The sequence below is a fragment of the Hydra vulgaris genome, chromosome 10 (assembly GCF_038396675.1).
Source record: "Hydra vulgaris chromosome 10, alternate assembly HydraT2T_AEP".
Lineage (NCBI taxonomy): Eukaryota > Metazoa > Cnidaria > Hydrozoa > Anthoathecata > Hydridae > Hydra > Hydra vulgaris.
In genome coordinates, this window is record NC_088929.1 from 42,677,151 (window position 1) to 42,703,420 (window position 26,270).

A 26,270-nucleotide genomic window follows, 5' to 3' on the forward strand; every position below is an offset into this window, starting at 1 on the left:
AATACTCAACTATGACAAAAATATCAATTTATAAATTCCCGAATCTAGAGGAGAGAAAAAGATGTAGTGAAGCTATCCCAAGAACTGGTTTTATTGTTACAGACTATATAGCATTATGTCAACTGCATTGGCCAAATAAAGCACCTTTTGAAACCAAATATGGGAAGCAAGTAAAGTTAAAAAAAATGTAACTTCAATCAGTTTTCGAAGCATTTTACCAGATGAGTTAAATGATTTTCTTAAAGAGGATGAACTTATATTTGACGATATTCAATCTTTGTTAAGTGATAATAACAATGTTATTGTTTTCCAGCTTAATAAAAAAAGTTTGCACATACAATCAAAAATGTACAAACTTGGTGTTCCATTATTTATTTTAGTAATTTTCAATGATTATTTATTTGTAGCTAACCATAATGGCCCAACTTGTAATATTTCATATTTAGCTGTAAACAAATTAAAGTTAATAAAAACAAAATCAGCTTTATTTGAAGCAGTTAGGTTTTGAAAAAATAAAGAAAGTTCGCTTCTGTCAAATATTCTATTCGAACACCTTAATGCTATGAGAAAAGTTAATGTTGGTGAAGTTTTATATACTTCAGATATTATATGTAGAGCATATGAGTATTTTGCTATGCGACGAAGTTTATATGATTGTTTGTGTATTGACTACAAGTTGCCAAGTATAAGGACTTTAACCCTGTTGAGATATATTGATAAAACTTTTTTTTTGCTTGAATCAACTTTTGTTGGTGTTTTTTATTGTTAGTGATTTTTATTGTTACCATTTTTAGCAAAAAAATTAAAAATACAGTTATCTTTCTAATATATAGATATATACTTTGTTATGGTTCTGCTTGTTATTGATACTATTTAATATTACATAAATATTCTTAATGAAATTTAAAATACGAAAAGCATGATTATCTTTTAACAATTTTTTGGTTTTCTTTTTATATTTCCGTTTTTACTAGAGAATATTATTAGAAAACATAGACTGCCATTACACCCTACCTAATATAAAAATATACCAATATAAGTAAAAGTGAAAGTTTAATCGGCCTTCAGTTTTTACGGCATTTTGCGCGATGTCAAGGCCTGTTATTATAGAAGTCTACATCATTGAAAAAGTAGGTTTTTACATTTTTGTTTTTGTTTTTTTGTTTAACTACTTATCCTTATTGATCACTTTTTTTCAGGATTCTCCTCATGGGTTCAAGCTCATCTAAAATATTGTAGTCATTAATGACTTCAAACTGGCTAATTATTGAAATTGCTCGACTAATAAGGTTCCTTATTAAAATTGCTCTCTCTCTCTCTCTCTCTCTCTCTCTCTCTCTCTCTCTCTCTCTCTCTCTCTCTCTCTCTCTCTCACTCTCTCTCTCTTTCTATATATATATATATATATATATATATATATATATATATATATATATATATATATATATATATATATTTATATTTATATATATTTGTATTTTTTTTTTTTTTTTTTTTTAGAAATTTTTTGAAGAAAGTTTGAATATAATAAAAACCTTGGTATTATACAAGCCGAAGCGATTTAATTAATTAAATTGAAAAAAAACGGCGTGTAAATCGCAAAAGAAAAAATAATATTTTTAATATTCGTTTTGGATGTATTGATTAATAGCATTTATTTTTAAATAAATTTATTTTGCAACACGTTTTTTAATTTTATAAAATTTCGTCATAATAGTTTAAGGTAAATCCCACATAGGTTATAGGTGGAAAACATCACATGTAAAAGATCAAAAATGCTACACGTTTTGAATACCAAATGGGATAAAGTAGCAAATACCAGATTAAGTTAAGCCTCTCTGAAAGCTTCGATGATTATTTTTAAATTACTATTTAAGTAATTTTTAAATTAAAAGAATTTTAAAAATTATCATAGAAGCATTCGGACTTTCATTTGTCTAGTATTGACTACTTTTATATCATTTGGATTAAAATATGTGGCATTTAAGATCTATAACATGTAGTATTTTCCACCTATATCCCATGTAGGATTTACCACATAAAACCCATGTGGGATTTACCATATGAAACCCACATGGGACAAAATAATAATCCCCATATGGGTTACATATGGTAAAAACCCACGCGTATCCCATATGGGATTTACCATATGGAATCCATGTGGGATTTACCATATGAAACCCACATGGGACAAAATAATAATTCCCACATGGGTTACATGTGGAAAAAATCCACGCGTATCCCATGTGCGCTTTTTCACTGGGAGTGAGATTCAAGTCTCAAAACTTATTTAAACATAGCGGTAAAATTTATGACCTCGAAATCATTAGTTCTTTTTTTTATTTTTTTACTTATTGTAATTTTAAATAGTTCAAATTTAGAAAAAAAAAATTATTTTTTGCCTTTCATTAATCAATAATGCCTTTTAACCCAGTGAAAAAAAAAACGTCGTCCCACATGGGTTCCGCGTGGGTTCCGTGTGGGATTGATGGGATTTACGTGGGACGTATTTTCCCATGTGGTATCCGTATGGAAATTTGTCACCTTAAACCCATGTGGGTAATCCCACGTGGGTTACATGTGGGAACCATATGGTATTTACACACATGGGAAATCCCACGTGGGTTTCCTGTGGGATTTGCATGGGAATTAATTTGAAAGCTGGAAACTAAAACAAAACTTTAAAATAAAAACTAAAAAAAAATTTTTTAAATCAACATTGCATTGCGTTACGTTTACATTGTGTGAAAATATTTTATATTAGTATAGAGAATGACTAGCAAGTATGTAAGTACCACGAATAATGTTTATCTTTCTTTATAGAAATAAGATTAAGATTTGTGCAAATAGACGTATTATTAGGATAATATAATAGTTATTTGAATATAGATCTTGAGTAAATTATTTGCAAACAATTAACTGATGCAAGTTGAAATGTTGTCAAAAACCAATCTTGCATGCATGGGACATTGCAGTGTCCCACAAAGAAATGGAGGTTTGAAAGTCAAAGAAATTCCCAATTTTCTTTCTTAAAAAAAGAAAAAAATAGAATGGAGATGGGTTTCTGTAACTTTTTTGATGCTCCAAAACTTTTAACTTTAGATATAATAAGGTCCTTAAGACTTGGTTAGCGATCTTTAGTATGCTCCAAAAGGAGGTCTTGCAAATTTTGAAAATTGCAGACTACGGAAAATTTTGTAAAATAAAAAATGACGTAAAGGTCGTTTCCATATCAGCCGAAAATTTTTTAGAAAAGCGTGGTTTCGATAAAATATATTTTAACAGTCGCTTGGTAAATGATTTTTTATTTTTAACCAGTTTCTAAAATTTTGGATTTCAACATTTCAAACATTTTTCAAAATGCTTTCAAACGATATTGAAATAAATGGGGATGATTTGTATGATTCTGGTAGCTTTAAAGATAATGAGAATGGTTCCTTAATGGAACCAGAAGATTTTATAGGTAAGATTTTATATTTATTATAAACTTAAATGATCTCTCGAATATGATTTGATTGTGTCTTTTTAACATTTTGAATAATTAAAAAATTAATAATATAGTTAAAGTTATTAATTTTACTTAATATCTGTATCGTATGCTATATTATTATAATATTTATAACCTTTTTTTAATTTTTTTATTTAATTATGCTCCTTGAGATTTAATGTCATGTTAAATCTAATATGTCATAATTTATGAGCCATGCTGATTAGTGTTTCTTTAAACTTTATTATACATTTTTTAAATCAAGTTTGTTCTTAGATATATTTACTTTTTTTGAAAAATAATTTGTTGGTAAGTATATTTTTCTTTGTTTCAAACAAAACAGTTATTAACTGACAAGAGTTTATTGACCTACAATGACACATAACTTAAATAAGATATATAAAACATTCACAAGACTAATAGTATTAATGATTATCAACTAATGATAATGATGATTATTTATGTAATAAGTGATATTACCATTAATACAATGACAATAGTATGAGTAATACCAATAAACAATAAACAGTAATAAAAACAAGCTATAATAATTGTAATAACTGCTAAAATAGCTATAATAATTATAATAATGATAATAAAATTGAATTATATTATAGCCAATAAAGTAATAATATTGATAACAGCAAAAATAGTAACAGCTGTAACAAAAATCATAACAATAGCAAGAACACTAACAATAACAACACAGGAATATTAGCAACAATAATAATATTAGTATAAGAAGAGAACTATTATTATTCTAACCCGCGCTATATACTTAAAGTTGTGACAAGCTTTTAGGGTATTCTTGCTTTTTCTAAGATTCTAATCATTGCAATTTTTTGCAAAATTTTATCATTTTATATAACTATTAATATGCTGATGTTTTGAGTTTTCACAATGCCACAAAGTCATATCTAAAACATTAAAAAATTCTGTGAGGCGCTGTGACCTAGCTACTATTTTATAAGAGTTTACCTAAATGTTTCTTTCATGCAATATCAAAATAAAGTTTTATATAATATATAACTATATCATTAATCACACTGCTCACAGAGACTGATGACACCTTGTCTTCAAATTTTTATTTAGTTCACTAAAAAAAAATTACATACTCCTTAGTGAATCATTCGCAAGTTTAATTTTTGTGATGGCTTTATTATTTGTCTGGATCGCATCACTTGTTTATTATTTTTATGGAATTATTCTGAACTTAACTTCAACTTCATCGTTTCTTCCCTTGATGTTTTCAATTTCTTTTTTCAGTCTTTAAACCATATGATTGAAGCATTTACTTTCATTCATTTATTTGATGATTTGGGATATTGTGGAGTAGGTTTGAAATATGACATGGATATACATGAGTTACAGTTACTACTTTGATCAACAATATAATTTGTTTTCGTACTACTCTTTGTGTCCACTGCTGGCCACATTTTGTCTCTTGAGTCAATTTTACCCATATACTGTCACCCTTCTTAAATCTCATCTTATCTGCTTTTCTCCATATATCAACCCCTGGAATAAAATATAGTGGTTTCGTCCTAAATAGCATAGATCAACTCAGTACTATCTGATGATATCTTGTATAATTGTATTTCGTCTTATGATATTGTATATCGTATAACGACTTTTTTTCTAAGCATTTTCCCAAAGTTATTTATCTTTTACTAATTTTAGTTAGTCTATTTTTTTGCACAAATAGTTTAGCTTTGATGTAGTATAAATATATGGAACAACCACTTGTATATTGAGTATACAAAAATATGGTCTCTATATATGTATATAAATTATACACATGAAAAACATTTAATTTATGCTTTTATGTATATATTTGAAATGTATGAGTTTAATGTTGTTTTAATTCCATTTTTAGAACCAAGAACATTAAGTGTAACATTAAATGCCATTAATACTCTTGAAGAACGGCAAATTCTTGCAACATATGCTGATGTTTGTTCAAAAATTAAAGACCATGAAATATTACATACAGTTCATTATGTTGCAGCTTACACAAAAGGAATGGAGAAAACAAAAGAAGGTTTGACTTATTATAACTATTTTTTTTTTTATAAATTAATTGATGGCTTTTTATCCTTTTTTTTTTTTTTTTTAATTAATTTTTTTAAATGTTTAGGTTGCAGACCATTCTTTCAAAAAAAGTAAAACTAGTTTGCAAGTTACAAAGAAGTTTAATTGTCCTGCTAAGGTTCACATTAAGGAAGTTTATGAGTTTCCTGAATTTAAGGTATTGTATTCCTAATTTTAAGTTTTGTGATTAGGATTTTTTTAATGGTGACATACAGTTAATTCCCGATTAATGGAACCTCCAAGGAACCAAGGAAAATGGTTAGACTAAAGCAATTTCCAATTAATATGAATTTTGACTGATATTAGTTTGAGTTAAGATGATTTTTTTTAATTAAATGTTTAAGTATAAACATATACTCCATTATACTAACAGAAACGTGAAAAATGTCTCGGTTAAAGAAGCTTGTGTTGTATTCACTCTGTACACTTAAAAGATAACATTGAAAAAAGTTTAGCATCACAATAACTTTCTTATCATTTGGTAATATTGCATCCAAAAGCTAACGATTTTTTATTTCAAAATTAATTAAAACTTTAAAATTGCTTTTTTAACGTTATTTTATTAAGATTTGTTTCAATAAGAGTCTACTTATTCAAAGTTCTAGATATCCAAGTTTAGACTAAACGGGAAATTTTTAATAGTATTCAATTAGACAATTTTAAGGGACCAAATAAAACAGTTCGAGATAACAAAAATTGTAGTTAACGTGTATTTTACTTAACAGAAATTAACTGTATTTTTTAATTTATTTTTTTTTGTTGTTATTTCATTAGTATATTCAAATATTTGTTAAGTTTTTTGTTTATATCGTTTATAGAAGCAATTGAGTAAATAATGTTTTCAACTCTATCATAGTTTTATATATATTGTGAACATAGGGATGATATTATATTATTAACATTAGTAGGTGTATTTTATATTTCCATCATTTTATTTTTTTAATCACTCCATTGATTAGTTTTAAACTCTATGAGTGAAACCTAACCTGATTTTGTTAAAATTATAATAAAATGTGTAGTTTCATTTTTTGGTTGAAGAGTTTTTTTTTTAATTTTACTAATTTTCTTATTAGGTTTATAAATATTTGTTGACATTTCATTTTTTTTTTAAAGCTTGATAAGGATTCAGAATGGCTAAGAAAAGATGCATTAAAAAAGCTACGAGTAGCTCTTACTGAAAATAGAAATATTATTATGTGTAGAAAATATGTCTTGATAATATCTGATAGATCTGTTCACAGAAACCATCCTATTGGTGATGTAAGTTTTTGAAAATAGGCTTTTAAGAATGATTTTATTTAACTATTTTACCATTCACTGTGCTTTTTAAAGGCTGCAGGTATCAATCAACCCATTTCAGAAGATCTTATTGTTAAAATTGGTGAACTAGTTGGAGTTGGTGTTAATACTGTTCCAGAAATGAAAAGACATCTTGAAAATTTTGTTCGAATAGATTCCAGTTCCAGTAATATGCCACTTAAATCAAATAAGCGTTTCTTCCCAAGGGATGAGACCATCCGTAACCATATGATGAAAGCAAGACAAAAGCTTCGTTACTCATTCATAGACCAAGAATGTCTACTTAAAAAAGTAAAAGAATGGGAAAATAACTTTAAGGGATCTTTCATAAAGTTTCGACCAAAAGGTGTCAGTTTAGAAGATAATGACCAAGAGCTTCATAAATCTTTGTTGTTTGTTTATCAAGATAAGTGGCAAAGGAGGCTACTTTTGCGGTATGGTAATGAGCTAGCCTTTCTTGATGCTACATACCGAACCACTCGATACGCTCTTCCTCTATTTTTTTTGGTCGTGAAAACAAACATTGATTACCAAATAGTTGCCATCTTTGTTTGTGAAAACGAAACTACAGAAGCCATTACAGAAGCACTGCAATGCCTAAAACAATGGAATCCTTCATTTGAACCAAAATTCTTTATGACTGACTATTCAAATGAAGAAATAAATTCCCTTGAATCTGTGTTTCCAGGTAGGGTTTTTTTTAAATATTTTTTTCACATCTAAGTTTTTAAACATAAATTTTTTGAAATAGAGTTTAATTAGTGAATATTTCTTATATGTGTGTATTCAATCACTTTAGGGTGTAGTGTATTTATTTGTGACTTCCATCGGGAGCAAGCTTGGGAGCGATGGCTGTCCAAATCTATTAATGGATGTTCTATAATAAAAAATGATGTCCAGGTAAAGCTACGTAGAATCGCTCATGCAAAAACAGTTCAGGATTCTAAAGAAGCTGTAAAGGTATTGAAAGAATCATTTGAATACAAAAGTAATCCAAAGCTCATAGAGTATTTGAAAAACACTTGGTTTTGTATCAAAAAGGTAAGATTTTTATGAATAAGATATTATAAGTAAGGTTACCTCTAGTATACTACTTTAGTTTTCAATAAGCAACTTTCTAGTTTCTTAATAATCATAAATGTTTTTTAATTCAAAGAAGTAAAAAATGTCTAATTTTATAAATAATAATTTTTGTTTTTTTATCTAAACTTGTGAATAATGGTGGATTGATGAATCTGTCTAGGTATTTTGTTAAATATTTTGAACATCTGTATCTTATCCTGTCCTAAAGTAAAATTGTTGACTTGGAAGTTGTGAGAAAACTTATGTGCAATATGTTTCTTTGTATTCAATTATAGACATAGTATTTCTACCAAATTTTGTGTGTGCAAAACTCCTTCAATTTCTCCATCTAAACTTCTTTTAGATACATTTTTGTTATGGAATATGTTTTTGTAATGCTTTAAATCAAGCTTTTTTTAGACAGGTATGTGAAGTGTTGAGTTTTATGGAAAGTTTTTTTTCTTTCACTTCCGAGCTTTCTTTTAATGCTTTGAGTAGCCTAAAACTTATTTATAATATTTATCTATGACAGTATAATTTTGTGTGTTTGCATGTTTAGCAATCATGCAACATGAAGTTGATTTGATGATTATTTTCCTAAAAATTTTTAAAACCTATTTATCCACTTTCATTTTGCAAGGGTTTGCAAATCATTGATTTGTAAACAAGAGTTTATTAACACAATTAAAGATGAGAAAGAAGGGTTAAATGTTTTAACAATGTTTGAAATAAAAAAACTTAATTTTATTTTTTTTTAATCTTTATAAGAATTGGCAATAATTTATTAAATAGAATAAGTTAGATTTAAATAACTTGTTGTGTCATTATTAAGACCCAAGATTTTTTTATTAATTAAATGTTTAAAAATCAATTAAAATTTTTATTATTTTCAATACTTTTCAAAGTTATATCCTATTTTAAATATTTTTAGAGATGGTTATTTGCCTACCGAGAAGATAGACTATTGTTGAATATTAATACCAACAATGGAATTGAACGTCAAAATCAATCTTTTAAATACAAATTTTTGGAAAGAAGAAAGACATCTTCCCTTACTACTATGCTTAGTGTTTGCATTGAAGAGTTCCTTCCGCACAAGTATGACAGGTTAGTCTACTGAAAAAAAATTTTAATTCTGCTATTGATAATAATAATAATATTTATAGTTATTCTGATTAAGTTAATAGTATTTCTAGGATAATAATATTATTAGTATTAGTATAAATATTAATAATATTATTAGATAACAGTAATAAATATAGCCTACCATAAAGTATTAAATAATTGACATTTTTTGTAAATCTTTATATAATGTGATTCACTTTTCTCCTTAAAATTTTTATTATCTTGGTCCTTCAGTAATGAGCTTTAAAATCTGTAAAATCTTTTAAGAATATTTAGTTAATGAGTATATAATTGCTGAAAAAAGTACTTATAGTAACACTAACTATAATAGTAATTGACTATTTTTGTGAGTTTGTTGTAGTAACAGTTTTTATTTTGTGTATTTTAAAAAACTAATGTTAATAATGTTTTTAGCTATGTTGATGAAAACAGAAGAGCAAGTTCATCATATAAAAAGTATCATGAGAAAATACCAAATTATTTGACAAATCGTCCAAGGCCTTTGGTTAATCATTGCATGAGAATGATTGACAAATTGTATGGTGTTGATTTATCAGGAGTTACTGCTTTGACAAACAGACTATACAATGTTCCATCATTCCAGTTTAACAGTAGGCTTATATACCAGTGTTTTCTTGGTGATGCAGAACATTTACCAACTTGTTCTTGCCCAGCTTGGTTTACTAGTGCATATCCATGCAAGCACTTCTTTGCTATCTTCCTTAAAGAAAATCTTTCTTGGTTTGATTTGGGTGCAGCTTATAGAGATTCTCCCTATTTTGCTCTAGATTTGTTTTCAGAAGAAAGTGGTCCATCTATTACTGTTAATTCTCCAGAGTTTACTACATCAATGGGTAATTCTGCTGAAAATGATTCTGCTGAAACACTATTAAAAACAAATACTGAGTTCACCAAAATATGTCATACAATCCCAAGAAGTAATAGTCAGGTATTAAAAGATAGCCAACATTCACCAGAAGCATGATGTAGAGAACTGTTGAATGACATTAGACAGTTGACATATCTATGTAACTCTCAAAATACATTAGATAATTTATTTGAAGAGCTGCTTAAAGTGAAAACTACCTTAGTTCAAAGTCTTCCATCTGAAAAAGGTATTCTTTTACATCCAACGATTCAACCAGAAACTTGGAGCAAAACCATAATAAAGTCACCAAAACCTTTTAATCTACCTGTTAGACGAAAAAGAAAATTGATCAAGCGATTTGGTGCTAAATATGAACAAAGTAAAGCTGCCACAGAAATCTGTGTAAAGCTTGATAAGAAGGAGTCTTGTTATTCTGAAATTATTACAGATCACTCAATTGATGAAAATTGTACAAGTTTTTTGGTTACCAATGATGTTCAATTTGACAATCAGTTAATTAAAGTTATAGCTGGTGAAAGCAATGAACATCGCAGAGCCACTTTAAGTGAAATCAATGATAATCAACTTCAAAGCAAGTTTCAGCAAATTCAAAGTCTTAGTTCCTCCTTCATTGGAGGCGATGAACTCTTTGCAATTCAACATTGAGAAATGCTTAATGACAAGGTTATTCACTTTTGCCAACAAATGATGAAGATTCAGCTGGAGATTGATGTCGGACTGCAAGATCCCATAAAAGGAAAAATCAATGCTTTTCATATCCATCAGTTCGTTCCATTTGTTCAAGTTCTTCACGATGGAAATCTTCATTGGGTTTGTGTCAGCACACATGGTTGTGAAACAGGGGAGATTTTTATGTTTGACAGTCTTTTTCATGGAACTATTACTGTTGAGACAAAAAGGCAAATTTGCTCTATTCTACACTGCAGTAAAAACTTTGTTTCTGTAAAAGTATTGCCTATTCAACAACAAACTAATGGTGTTGATTGTGGACTATATGCCATAGCATGGGCGAGACAGATTCTTGAAAAAAATATTATACCTTCAACTACCACGATGTTTGAACAAAGTGAAATGAGAAAGCATCTCCTAAAATGTGTATTTAACAACCATTTAGATGTTTTTCCGCTCACTGTCAATCCTTCTTTGTATCGAAGATGTGCACCAAAAACATTTCGCATTCTTTTATATTGTTCATGTCGTATGTTTTGGACCCATGAAGACGAACACATCATTAACAGGTAGATAATCGAATTATCATATTTAAGGACTTAAGTTTATTTATTACAAACTGTCTGTTTTGTATGCAGAAGTTTTTCAAAAGTTGGCATGCTTGTGCATTGTAAATTAACAATGGTTAGAAATATACTGAGACAAGTGAAGCAATTTAAAAAGTTATCTTTATTTTTTCTAGGCAAATGGCTCAATGTTGCACTTGTAAAAAATGGTTTCACCGCGAATGTCAAAGAATCCCTCAGAGTGCATTTGAGAAAAAAGACGAGCTTTGGAATGTCAAGATTGCTTGGATGTATTATGAGGTAAGAAAAAAACTTTAATAGCTGTATAAAAAAAGTTTAGCACAATTACATTTGCGATATTTGTACGACAAGTTATATATTTTTGATTTGTTAATTAGGTATTCCTATTAGGTATTTTTTCCACTACCTTTTCTTTATATGTAATTTTTTATTACCTCTAATTGCCTTCACATCATTAAAAAAAATTAATACATATAATTTATGTTTTAAGTTTGTTTGCTTTTGTTTTAGGACTGCAAGGAAAGCATTTCGGAATTGTTTTTAACAAATTAAGTATTTATATCACAACATATCAGCTATTAACTTTTCAACACTTGATAAATTTTATTTAGAAAAGAAACTAAAGAGCTTGATCGACTACTAGTACAAGTTGTGATGACACCACTTCTAAAAACGGTTATTTTCATAGCCACATAAAATTTTAAAAACATGTTATTTGAGCATTGGAGACTTTTCAACTAAGGCGCATGATATGGCACATCAAAGCATATCCAAGTTAAAGGACTTATTTTTAATCTCATAATTTTGATACGTATATATCATAATTCTTACCATTTTTTGTCGTTATTATAGAACGACAAAAAATGGTAAGAATTATCATATATGAAAAATGGTATGATAGATAATGTTATATAACACTTAATTTTTGGTAAAATTCGCAAATTTCTGCTCCGTCATAACTTCCCATTGTTACATCAAAGCATTCGTGCGTGGTTTTTTTCTTTCACGTTTCCTTATTAAAATAGAGTAAAGTTTTTCTGCAGTGCCTTATTATACGAGTAGTATCCTCAGTAATTTCTAAATGGGATTTTCCAAATTCTATTGTTTTATCTAAAATTTCTGGTGTAATTGAGGGGTAAAAATCATTAATATCAAATTGTATAAATGTGCATTCATTTTTATTGTTAATTTTAGAAAACCAATCTATAACATCAGTGGTATTTTTCCACTGATGTAAACCTAATTTTTTCCGAATAGAGTTATTAATTTTGTCTAGTTTTATTTTACTAACGTGCCCTAGTTCACTTTTTGAAGGAACTAGCAGCCTTCAAGGGAGTTTATTTTGAAAATTTGGTTTGTGATTTAGTGAAACAAACGCTTGCACTGGTGCAGCTGATTCAATTCTCGCATCTAAGTTAATTTTTTTGGCAATGTTTTGAGCTTCTAAATTAATGGCGTTTTCCAATTTTTTTGGTGCTTTTGCATAATTATTAGAAATATTATCGCGCAGTAATTTACCTCTTAAAAAATTATAAAAACAAATGACCAAATTAAATTATCCCCATTCTAAAGAAATTTATTTAGTAATTACTTTCTGTAACTTCCTGTTTACCAAAAAAATATAGTAATTATAAAAATTTATTTTTATTTTTAATTATAATAATTCATAACTTCCTGTGAAATATTTTTTTCTATAAATTGAATTTTTTTGAGATTTAGTAACTCTTCCTGATGATCCAGCAATGGTGAAACTTAAAGTTGAAGAGCAAAGTTAGGTGTTTTTTACTAATTTATTATTGCTCTGTTCTTTAAGAACATTGAGCACTCTATTTGTAAAATATACTAACATAATTTACATATATATATATATATATATATATATATATATATATATATATATATATATATATATAAATATATATATATATATATATATATATATATATATATATATATATAATGCAAAACCGAGATGAATAAATTATAAAGATTGTTTATAGAAATAAACACTTACTTAGAGTTTCCAAATGAAACATTTTATTTTCAACCCCTTCATAAGTACCTAATAAAAGATGCATTTTTTGGGGTTGAGTAGAAGTGGGTTTAAAGCCGACTAATACTTATCCCAGGATAAATTTTCTTTCAGCTTTGAGTTGGTTCCCTTACTTGTTAAAATTATTCGCCATAATATGGCGAATAAATTTACATAAGCAACATAAATAACGCCATATTATGGCGTTATTTATGTTACTCTTATAGTTTCATTCAGGGCCGCCCAGAAAAGGGAGGAGGGAGCTTAGGGTACATTTTACTTAGGCTCACTGACAAAGGAGGCTTATGCGACCCTCAATAAAAAATGTTTTTGTTGTGACTAGCATGCCTAATGAATACATTTTTTTTTGAACTAGATAATAGATAACCAGCTGAATCATTTCAAATATTCCTGCCTTTGGGTGTGCTAATCAGTCTAGTAATACAGCAAATTACGAGATACCAGGTAGAACTTTTTTTTTTTTAACTTCTTTACAAGTTCAAATAAAAAATAAAAGCTTCAATAAAGTCTAAAATTGGCATCTAATAATCCTACGACCGACCAATTAGTCAAGGTATAGCTTAATATCTGGATTATCTTGTTTGGATATTCATAATTTTATTCCAAAAGCGGTTATAAAAATTCTATTGAAAAAAGTTTACGCCACCAACAGTGATGAACTCTTGAGTCCAAGAGAGCCATTGTTCCTTCAAATCAAGTAATCCATGTATAATTTAATACATTTTGTTTCGTTTTATAATCGTTTGTTAATAATATAATAATAATTGCTTGATTTCAAGAACAGTTGCAAAATACACGGTAGATTTGATTTATGTAAGATTTCACGATGTACTAACCAAAAATTTTATCAGACACCACTAAGTCTCTGTGCGGGCCTGCTTTCCCTAACAGCTTCAAAATTATCGTACTCATTTAAATCTATTTTTAAACTGTAAATAGTTTATGCACTTTACCATGATTTTTTTTTTTTGTTTGGTTCAAAAGCAAAATATTTTTAAATACTTTCTTTTGCAAACTTATCTTTTTATGCGTTTATGCAATTTATGCCAAAGAAGCAAAATATCATCTTCGTTTGTTTTGCGGGTAAAATTATGGTCTTGATTACAAAAGGTTTACACAGACTAAGTATTATATCGACATCTTAGTCGAGAATAAAACTGGCAATAGATAGTTGTATAATGGCAGTATTAATCAAAATGCAGCGCATTAGACTTCTATCAAATCAATTTTAAACTGAAATTTAATAAAAGCATGCACCGAGCAAATACAGAGTCAATGGATGTTAGCTATATTTCTGAGATCTGTGGGTTGGATTTCGATAGTCCTATTAATATAATATCAATGCGACAAAATATCAAAAGAATAAAAACACGAATAAATAAGCAAAAAATAACAACTATATTTTATCAGTCTTTTACATAAATTGTAAAATAAAAATTTCATATGCATCAAACAGTCCTTTCATTTTTAAGCCTTGTTAGGGAATTTTTTTCGCTATTTTTTGGATAGCTATTTTTTCGTTTTTGTCGTTAAATTAAATGCATAAAAATATTTTAACTAAAACTCTCATCATAAAAGTAAACTGAATTACGAATTGTAATGGCCTAAGCATCCAATTTGATGTAACAAATGTTAAGACAAAAAAATTTGATGAGGAAGGTTGTGGTCCATTCGGGCAAGTATATACCTGCCTACACGTTCTTTTACAGAAAAGTGACTTTTAAGGGACACTCATCTGTACCTGTATAAACAAAAATAAATGTAGATTTATTAATTATAAGAAAACTTGAGAATGATTGCATGAGAAGACACTTTTGAAAGATTTAAACATATTCATTCTAGATTCATATTCTATATTTTAGATGCATATCTTCAAACACAAAATTCACATATAAAACTAATTAAAATTTCATACCTAAATCTTAGGTTTCTATCAAAAATCACATTAGATTTATATCCAACAACTACATCGCTTTTGAACGGATTTTTTTTTTTTAATTTTTGAAAAAATTTGATTCCACCAGTTGCACCTGAAAATACGTAATGAAAATACACCTGAATTTACGTTTTATATTATATTTTCATTAATTTTTTTTTATTTTCATTAAACTTTCTTCCAAAAAAATGTAAAAGAACCTACTCATTTACATCAAACAAACAAAAAAAAAACGTTTTAAATTAGTAATGGCTAAATTAAGTGAGTATAAAAGGCTAAAATACAAACAAATTAACTAATGGTTGCAACTCACAGTTGATTTTGATTTTGTTAATGGCTGCAACTTGTCCTAGGATTGCAATAATGATAATTAAATATGCTTATAAAAATCAAACTGCAACAAGAAGAAGAAATGGCTAACATTTTAAATTATACAAAAAACTTTATTAAAAATATACTTAAATAAATATGCTTTATAAAAAAATACTAATGTTACTTTTAAAAAAACTATTCCTAAATTTTTAAAAACACTATTTTAAATTTTATTAATTCCTTTAGAACGTTTAATTTTATCTGGGACATCATATCCTTTTGGTCCCCTATCTGTGAACGCTACTCACGAAGATTTAATGGATAACCATTAAACAAAACAAATGATTAATCATTATTCAATAATCATTTACATTTACAAAACAAATGATTTTTTTTATTAAAAAAATTTTTTTTTTCAACATCTTCACTTCCAACAAGGTTGCAAGCAACTATTAGAGTTGGAAATTACTGGAAGAGAAAAAATGAAGTTTATAGAGCAAGATAACGATTGACAGACGACTTGAAAGATTGCAAATTATATGAATCAGGAAAGCAAGATGAAGGACACAAATTCCAAAGAACTGATGTTCTAGGGAAAAAACTAGACAAATAAGAAATTTTGGAGCACTTAGGAATAGCCACAGTAAAAGGATGAAACTAGCAGAATGACGAGTAACACAAGAATGAATTTTTGTAGATGACACAAGAGGCGCTAGCTTATTAGAGCAGTGCCCATTATAGAATTTGTAAAAAAGAAAAAGAGAAGCAACATTATGACAATGTTATAATGGTTGGAGTTTGGCTGCAACAGCAGGTTCAACTATGTTTACTATGCGTTTTTGCACCTTGTTTGAAAGAGAAAGGGCATCATTGATCCGTCCCAGATATGGCAACAGAATTCCATACAAAGGCAATTTTGAGATTTACAGAGATAAAGAATAGAATCCGGAGAAAGAAAGTGTCGAGCACAATAAAGAGATGTAACCTTAGCAGATGCTAATTTTGCAATGGATTTGATATATAGTTTCTGAGTAATATCGGAAGTAAGAGTTAGTCTTAGAAGATGAAGGGTAGATGACTCATCAAGTACATTACCATTATAAATATAGGAAAATCTAAATCAAATATAGGAAAATCTAGATTATTGCGATAACGATTGGCTGAAAAATTGGGTTTTATTAGAGTTATAGTTCACCAACCACTGTGAGCCCCATGCTGTAGCAGAAGTGAAATCCTTTTCAAACTTAAATTCCCCTCCAAGCAATCAGAGAGTATTGGCTTCTTATCAAGACAAGAATAAATGGTAGTATAATCAGCGAAAAATGCCACCTTAAATATGAGAATATCTGGAAGATCGTTGATGTAAATTAAAAAGAGTATAGGGCCAAGGATAGAACCTTTAGGAATCCCTGAAGTTACAGGATATGAAGAAGAATGCTTTCCATCAAAGGCAACTTTTATACTATGATTGGAAAGGAAGAATTCAAAAATCTTAAAGATGTTACCTGATTCACCATAAGAAGAAAGCTTATTGAGAAGACCAGCATGTCAAACTTTATCAAAAGTTTTAGAAATGTCAATAGTGATAGCCTTAACCTCTCCAGATCTATCTAATGCATGAAAAAATCGATCGGTTATTATTGTTAGCAAATCAGCTCTAGAACGAGAAGATATATACATATATATGCATATATATATATATATATATATATATATATATATATATATATATATATATATATATATATATATATATACACATATATATATATATATATATATATATATATATATATATATATATACACATATATATATATATGCGTAAATGCCAAAATGGAATCAATCAACCTAAAAAATTGAAATTGACAAATTAACAGAAAACATTGTCTCCCTTCAGGCTGATTTCTACCTTGTTGCAACAGTGATTTTAACACTGGCAACTATGTCAGGAATACTACTGCTGTTAAAATTTAATAGTAACTTGAAATTGGTCATTTTAAAGAAGATTTTCAGTTATTCGAACTTTCGGTTATTCGAAGTAAATTCTTGTTCCCCTTGGAGGTTTGAATAACCTGGAGTTTACTATATATATATATATATATATATATATATATATATATATATATATATATATATATATATATATATATATATATATATATATATATATATATATATATATATATATATATGTATGTATATATAGATATATATATATATAATTATATATATATACTCATTTATATTTATACATTAATATATATATATACTATATATATATATATATATATTATATATATATATGTATATATATATGTATATATATGTATATATATATGTATATACATACATATATATGTATATACATATATATATATATATATATATATATATATATATATATATATATATATATATATATATATCTATCTATCTATATATATCTATATATATATATATATATATATATATATATATATATATATATATATATATATATATATATATATATATATATATATATATATATGTTTATTTATATAAATAGTCAAAAAGTTTCTTCCATAAACTGTAGTTTTAAATTAAACGCTACTAAACCAGACCAGAAAAAGTTTTTTTCATGATAGATTGTGTCCACACTATGTCCACACCATGCTCATAGAGTGATTTCATCCCATGTATGCCAAACTTGTTTTGGATCATCTTTTAATCCAGAGGTTAATTTTTTTCAACAATTTTGTGATCAGTGGAGTTAACTTAATTCTGAGTTATGGGTCCTAACTAATACAGATCTTCAAGTCTAACTAGTATTTTAGTTAATTTAGGAGTATTTCTAGCTATTTTACATAGAAAACATTATATTTAGCTTTTCTTTGCTGTATATCTTATATAATTATAATTTTACGATTCATCCATTACCACATTAACATATTTAACTTTTTCACTCAGCTCAATTAATCAATCAACATATTTTCATTTTTAATAATATATAAACAATAGTGAGGAACATTTACAAACAGTTTCAGACTGATGATGCATAAAGACCTACAATTGTGTAAAACAATTATTGTAAAATAATTATAATAAAAATAAAAACAACAATAATTATACTAATAATAATAAAGTAATGATATTATTCATAACAGTAGTTATAATAATAATTACAGTTGTATTAATAATAATGGTTTAATTATAATAATTGTAATATTACTATTAATAGTGATTTAATAGCTATAATAAGATTTATTAATAAATTTAATTCTTCTGCAGCAATGAATGCAGTTTTTTAAAGTTTCCATTTGGACAGTCTTTGGATTCGTGTTTATAAGCACAATAAACATTTTTTTAGATATATAAATATTTTTCTAATAACGAAAAAGAAGCTCAGATTTTGTATTAAAAAATATGACTTATCTGTACTGTGGATAAGTTACTTAGAATAGTATACCTAATAGAAAAGAAAAAAACTTATATCGTATAGGTAGTTAGTAGAGAGATTATTAGAGGTTGTTAAAGTTATTAGAGATTTGCAGTGTTATGCAAAAGGATAAAGTCTTTGTTCTTTTATATAAATTCTCTAATCTCTAATAATTATCTATACTTATCTAAACCGTACTGCTAAATTTTGTAATGCTATGATGTCTTTATATAATATAATTGGTTATACTATATACTTTATGATATACACCACATATGTAAACAGCAACTTTTTTATAAAAAAACTAATAATTTCTTTGTACAAAGTTCTTTATAAAAACAAAAAAACTATTAGTATACTCATAATAAAACTAAAAATTTTCATTATAAGATAATTTAATTAAATATTAAAGTTAATTGAATTACCATACTCCAAAATATACGATAATAAAAGAGACATTCAGTAAACAACATTTTAGTATGCTTCAAAAGTAGGTTGCGAATATTTGCGAAAAAGCATTCCGGAGTCTGCAATTTTCAAAATTTGCGAGACCTCCTTTTGAAGCATACTAAAGATCGCTAACCTAAGACTTAAGGGACTTACGAACTACATTGAGGAACAAAAACAGCATATTTACAGAAACTTTTCAATTTTTAATCTGGAGTACCACAGTGTAATTGGGAATAAAGTCTCTGGGTCTAGTATTCAAAGTAATATGATCTAAAGTAATATATAAATTAAATAAAATGCTTTAAAATGCATGCAGTTATACATATAACTCCTGATAGTTAACTGTATGTATAACTAGCTATACATAAAATTTATTATATGAACTTATTTTTTAAGGTTATGCTTGAACAAATTAGTACTAATTAATTCAAATTTAAGATTTAGTTCAAGTTCTTATTTGTTATTGTTTTTTCACTATTTTATATTTATTTGTGCAAATTTGTTAACTAGTACTAATTCTTACTACAGTAAGAATATTTATCATTGTTGAACATGATTTTATTAGTAACTTAATTTTACTTTTAACATATTTTGACAACACCCTTTACATTTTAAATGATGACAGCTTTACTTTTCTATTGATGTTAAACTTATTACGTTTCAATAACTCAGATTGGATTTTAACTAAAGTATTGTAAGCTTTGTTAAGGTTAGTTGTATATCAAATGGTGTTGTAAATAAAGTAAAAATAATATCTATATATATATATATATATATATATATATATATATATATATATATATATATGTATTATTTTTACTTTATTTACAACACCATTTGATATACAACAAACCTTGTACAAAGCTTACAATAATTCAGTTAAGATTCAATCTGAGTTATTGAAACGTAATAAATTTAACATCAATAGAAAAATAAAACTGTCATCATTTAAAATATAAAGGGTGTTGTCAAAATATGTTGAAAATAAAATTAAGTTACTAATAAAATCACGTTCAACAATGATAAACATTCTTACTGTAGTAAAAAATAGTACTAACTGATAAATTTGAACAAATAAATATAAAATTACCAAAAATAATGAATAAATAAGAACTTGAACTTGAACACTAACTAAATCTTGAATTTGAATTAATTGGTGCTAATTTGTTCAAGCATAACCTTAAAAAATAAGCTTATATAACAAATTTTATGTATAACTAGTTATACATATAGTTAACTATCAGGAGTTATTTGTATAACTGCATGCATTTTAAAGCATTTTATTTAATTTATATATTACTTTAGATCATATTACTTTGAATACTAGACCCAGAGAACCTTATTGTATATAAAGTTAAAAGTTTTGGAGCCTAAAAAAAGTTACAGAAACCTCCATATCTCCCCCCTATTTTAATATTTTTTTTAATAAAGAAAATTTGACTTTTAAACCAGCATTTCTTTTTCATATAATAAATTTTATGTATAGCTAGTTATACATATAGTTAACTATCAGGAGTTATATGTATAAGTGCATGCATTTTAAAGCATTTTATTTAATTTATATATTACTTTAGATCACATTACTTTGAATACTGGACCCAGAGACTTTATTCCCAATTACACTGTGGTACTCCAGATTAAAAATTGAAAAGTTTCTGTAAATATCCTGTTTTTGTTCCTCAATGTACTTCGTGAGTCCCTTAAGTTTTATGAACCTTATTGTATATAAAGTTAAAAGTTTTGGAGCCTAAAAAAAGTTACAGAAACCTCCCTATCTCCCCCCTATTTTAATATTTTTTTTTAATAAAGAAAATTTGACTTTTAAACCAGCATTTCTTTGTAGGACACTGCAGTGTCCCATGCATGCATGCTTGGTTTTTGACAACATTTGAACTTGCATCAGTCAATTGTTTGCAGATAGTATACTCAAGAACTATATTCAAATATCATATGAACATGTTAGAGAATGTTCATATGATATTTGAACATCACAAATTTAATAATATTGTTGTGATATGTTATTTAAATAATACCATAATAGATTATGATATGAAAATAAGATAGGATATGAAGGCAATGATCAAAGAATAAATTTTCTTATAGATATTTAGATGTTTGTTTATTAGTTTCAGAATATTATATTATGTGTGACAGCGACCTTCTATAATAACAGGCCTTGACATCGCACAACAAAGTTGTTAAACTGAAGGCCTATTCCTAATACTGTGTTTACATTTTCATCTTTTAAAATTAGACGAAAGTTTGTGTTTGCCCTTTTTTAATAAATATTTAAAATTTAATTGGTTTATAAATTAGATAGCGCAACTTAAAGACAATAACATTGTAAGGTTCAAGGCATTACATTGTAAGATAATAATATTGTCAAACTAACGATAAGTTTTTTTAATAATTAAAATGCCTTTAAAATGCTGCGTATCTTTTTGCAAGTCTTCAACTACAACAAAAATATCAATACTCAACTACAACAAAAATATTAATTTATAATTTCCCGAAGAATCTAGAGGAGAGAAAAAGATGTAGTGAAGCTATCCCAAGAACTGGTTTTATTGTTACAGACTATACAGCAGTATGTCAACTTCATTGGCCAAATGAAGCACCTTTTGAAAGCAAATATGGGAAGCGACAACCTTTAAACCCACCATCTGTTTTTAAAAATAATCCGCCTAGTTGTTTAGCCACACCAGCAAGTAAAGTTGAAAAAACTGTAACTTCAAGCGGTTTTCGAAGCATTTTACCAGATGAGTTAAAAGATTTTCTAAAAGAGGATGAACTTATATTTGACGATATTCAATCTTTGTTAAGTGATAATAACGATGTTATTGTTTTCCAGCTTAATAAAAAAAGTTTACACATACAATCAAAAATGTACGAACTTGGTGTTCCATTATTTATTTTAGTAATTTTCAATGATTATTCATTTGTAGCTAACCATAATGGCACAACTTGTAATATTTCATCTTTAGCTGTAAACAAATTAAAGTTAATAAAAACAAAATCAGCTTTATTTGAAGCAGTTAGATTTTTAAAAAATAAAGAAAGTTCGCTTCAGTTAAATATTCTATTCGAACACCTTAATGCTGTGAGAAAAGTTAATGTTGGTGAAGTTTTATATACTTCAGATATTATATGTAGAGCATATAAGTATTTTGCTATGCGACGAAGTTTATATGATTGTTTGTGTATTGACTACAAGTTGCCAAGTATAAGGACTTTAACACGATTGACTTCAAAAATAAACTCAATGGAGGACCTAAGTTTCATAAATAGTATTTTTATGAATTTAAATCCATTGAAAACAACTTCCATACTACTAATTGATGAGGTCTATGTCAAAGCTTTATTACTTTACCAAAGAGGTGCTTTGTTTGGTCAAGCAGTAAACTACCCTGAAAAGTTAGCTAAAATTTTATCATTTATGATTAAATGTCTTTTTGGAGGTCCAAAATTTATATGTAGAGCTCAACCTGTTGCAAATCTTTCCCCTGAATTTTAGTTTGCTCAAGTCAACAAACTGTTGATACGATAAATAATATTGAAAATAGTAAGACACTGGTAATATACATGATCTTGAAAGCTCAGTTAATAAATCTACATTAGTGGCTATAGTTTACATAGCTAGCTATGTGCAAAAAAGCGAAATAAAAATTTATGATGATACCAATTATTATTATAAATATGAAAGTTATCTGCATAGCCTAAACAGAGGCAGACTTGAAATTCCTTCTGATACTCTTGTTTAATGGTCAATATTTTGCTTTTTTTTTCAAGGTGCTACTGACCCTTTATGCAGAACATTTTGTGTTACTTAGTTTCAGTTCATTGCTGCTAAATATAAATTTAAAATCACAAAAAAACAATGCAGAGTATATTCTAATATTCTGCTAAAGATTTACTCACTAATTACCACTCCCAAAATACTAAAGCTATCATAATTTGTGTGAAAATTAGTTTTGTAATTAATTATGCTATTTACTTGTTATGTTTTTTATTATCTCATTAGCCTATATGTCTCTCAATATGTTTGGATTTGTAAATATTTATCCTGTTGAGATATATTGATAAAACTTTTTTTTGCTTGAGTCAACTTTTGTTGGTGTTTTTTATTGTTGGGGATTTTATCGTTACCATTTTTAGGAAAAAAAAATTAAAAATACAGTTATCTTTCTAATATATATACTTTGTTATGGTTCTGCTTGTTATTGATACTATTTAATATTACATAAATATTCTTAATGAAATTTGAAGTACGAAAAATAAGATTATCTTTTAACCATTTTTTGGTTTTCTTTTTATATTTCCGTCTTTACTAGAGATTATTATTAGAAAGCATAGACTGCCATTACACCCTACCTAATATAAAAATATATCAATATAAGTAAAAGTGAAAGTTTAATCGGCCTTCAGTTTTTACGGCATTTTGCGCGATGTCAAGGCCTGTTATTATAGAAGGCCGTGTGTGTGACGAAAAAGTAAAGATACTTTTGCATCCAGTGGCTATTGCACCCAACGTCTACATCATTGAAAAAGTAGGTTTTTACATTTTTGTTTTTGTTTTTTTGTTTAACTACTTATCCTAATTGATCACTTTTTTTCAGGATTCTCCTCATGGGTTCAAGCTCCTTACGCATAATATGTGTTTAATTACCCATAATACGTTAGTCATTGTAAGTAATAAATTAGGAAATAATTATTTGTGAAATATTGTAGTCATTAATGACTTCAACCTGGCTAATAATTAAAATTGCTCGACTAATAAGGTTCCTTATTAAAATTGCTCTCTTTCTCTCTCTCTCTCTCTCTCTCTCTCTCTCTCTCTCTCTCTCTCTCTCTCTCTCTCTCTGTCTCTCTTTCTCTCTCTCTCTCTCTCTGTCTCTCTCTCTCTCTCTCTCTCTCTCTCTATATATATATATATATATATATATATATTTATTTATATATATTTGTATTTATATTTTTTTTTTAGAAAATGTTTGAAGAAAGTTAGAAGATACTATAAACCTTGGTATTATGCAAGCCGAAGCGATTTAATTAATTCAATCGACAAAAAAACGGCGTGTAAATCGCAAAAGAAAAAAATAATATTTTTAATATTCATTTTTTATGTATTGATTAATAGCATTTATTTTAAAATAAATTTATTTTGCAACACGTTTTTTAATTTTATAAAATTTCGTCATAATAGTTTGAGGTAAATCCCACATAGGTTATAGGTGGAAAACATCACATGTAAAAGATCAAAAATGCTACACATTTTGAATACCAAATGGGATAAAGTAGCAAATACCAGATTAAGTTAAGCCTCTCTGAAAGCTTTAATGATTAATTTTAAATTACTATTTAAGTAAATTTTAAATTAAAAGAATTTTAAAAATTATCATAGAAGCATTCGGACTTTCATTTGTCTAGTATTGACTACTTTTATACCATTTGAATTAAAATATGTGGCATTTAAGATCTATAACATGTAGTATTTTCCACCTATATCCCATGTAGGATTTACCACATAAAACCCATGTGGGATTTACCATATGAAACCCACATGGGACAAAATAATAATCCCCATATGGGTTACATATGGTAAAAACCCACGCGTATCCCATATGGGATTTACCATATGGAATCCATGTGGGATTTGCCATATGAAACCCACATGGGACAAAATAATAATCCCCACATGGGTTACATGTGGAAAAAATCCACGCGTATCCCATGTGCGCTTTTTCACTGGGAAATAAAGATAAAATTGTAAAATATTATCAACATTCAATCAAGTCTTTTTTATGTACAATTTTACAGTTTTTAGTAACTTGTAGGCCAATCTAATAGATATTAAAAATTGCCCCATACCCTTAAACAAAGCTTGCTACGACAATGAACATCAATATGCTTAGCAAATAATAGGATAAAATAGTTTTAGAAAATTTTGAAAACAAATTGTCATAGTTGCTACTTGAAGTTATTATTAAAAAAACTTAACAAAATACCGAGAAAAGTGTTTTTCGAAGGAGGTTTTCTAAAAATTTAATAACCCACTTCAAAATATTTTACCATAAAACTGTCCATAACAACTGCCTAAACAAAACATGAAATTTTACACATTAAATGTAAAATAACTTAATTTTTTTAAAAATTTCCCGAGTTTCCGGGAAATTTTCAACCGTAAATTTGTTATAGATCAAAAGAGCTGGAACTTTTACAAATTGTTAGTCTTAATAATTTTAAAATATTATAAAAAGTTCATAACATGCATGTTTTTTTTTAATTCAAAATTATGTTTTCCACTTTAAAAGTGAAACAAAAAAATTATATGCTAGTAGTAGTATTCCTCTACTTCCTTGACGAATATTCTTTTCTCTAAATGCCTTAGCAACAAGTAATATAATTCTAGCACCGAGCTAGGTCCTCACTTAAAAACAGCATTCGAGAACTTGAGACTTCACAGGTCTGGAAATTAAAGCTTGAGTTAGGACTCCGTAGTATACCGCAGTTATATTTGATTATATAACATATATTCTTAATAGGCATATTACGTTTTAAATGAGCTTTAAAAGATTGCTTGTATTCCACAGTAAGATTTGGCGCCATTTAAACAATCTTATCATTTATATTGCAGAACCGATATTTTACGGAAATATCTTGATTGTTTAAATTAATAGACTGACGGCAATTTCTTAAAAAGCAATTTAAACAGTGTACTCGATATTAAATCTTACTCACAATAAATTTGGCCGACAGGAATAGATAGGTGGGATACTCTTTGGTGCCTTATAGACGTCCCCCTCTCCCCCCCGCTAATTAACTTTTCAAAAATTTTCCACCCGGAACATTCTTATTCCAACCCCCCCCCCCGGCTATTAAATTTTAGAAA

At 27.3% G+C, this 26,270-nt stretch overlaps 1 protein-coding gene and 1 long non-coding RNA gene across 2 annotated transcripts; one reads left to right on the top strand and one right to left on the bottom strand.

The window, feature by feature from the left end:
- Nucleotides 1–14,641: 14,641 nt before the first annotated feature.
- LOC136085982 (uncharacterized) lies at nucleotides 14,642–19,501 on the bottom strand. The gene is made up of 3 exons (XR_010641300.1): nucleotides 19,357–19,501; nucleotides 15,178–15,292; nucleotides 14,642–15,003 (listed from the first exon to the last, which is right to left on the bottom strand). It is a non-coding gene; the product is annotated as an uncharacterized LOC136085982 (long non-coding RNA).
- A 2,306-nt stretch (nucleotides 19,502–21,807) lies between these two features.
- Nucleotides 21,808–24,550, top strand: LOC136085983 (uncharacterized). The gene is made up of 2 exons (XM_065808072.1): nucleotides 21,808–24,066; nucleotides 24,366–24,550. The coding sequence occupies exon 1, from the start codon at nucleotides 22,266–22,268 to the stop codon at nucleotides 22,893–22,895; it is 630 nt and encodes a 209-aa protein (XP_065664144.1). The 5' UTR covers nucleotides 21,808–22,265; the 3' UTR covers nucleotides 22,896–24,066; nucleotides 24,366–24,550.
- Nucleotides 24,551–26,270: the final 1,720 nt, after the last annotated feature.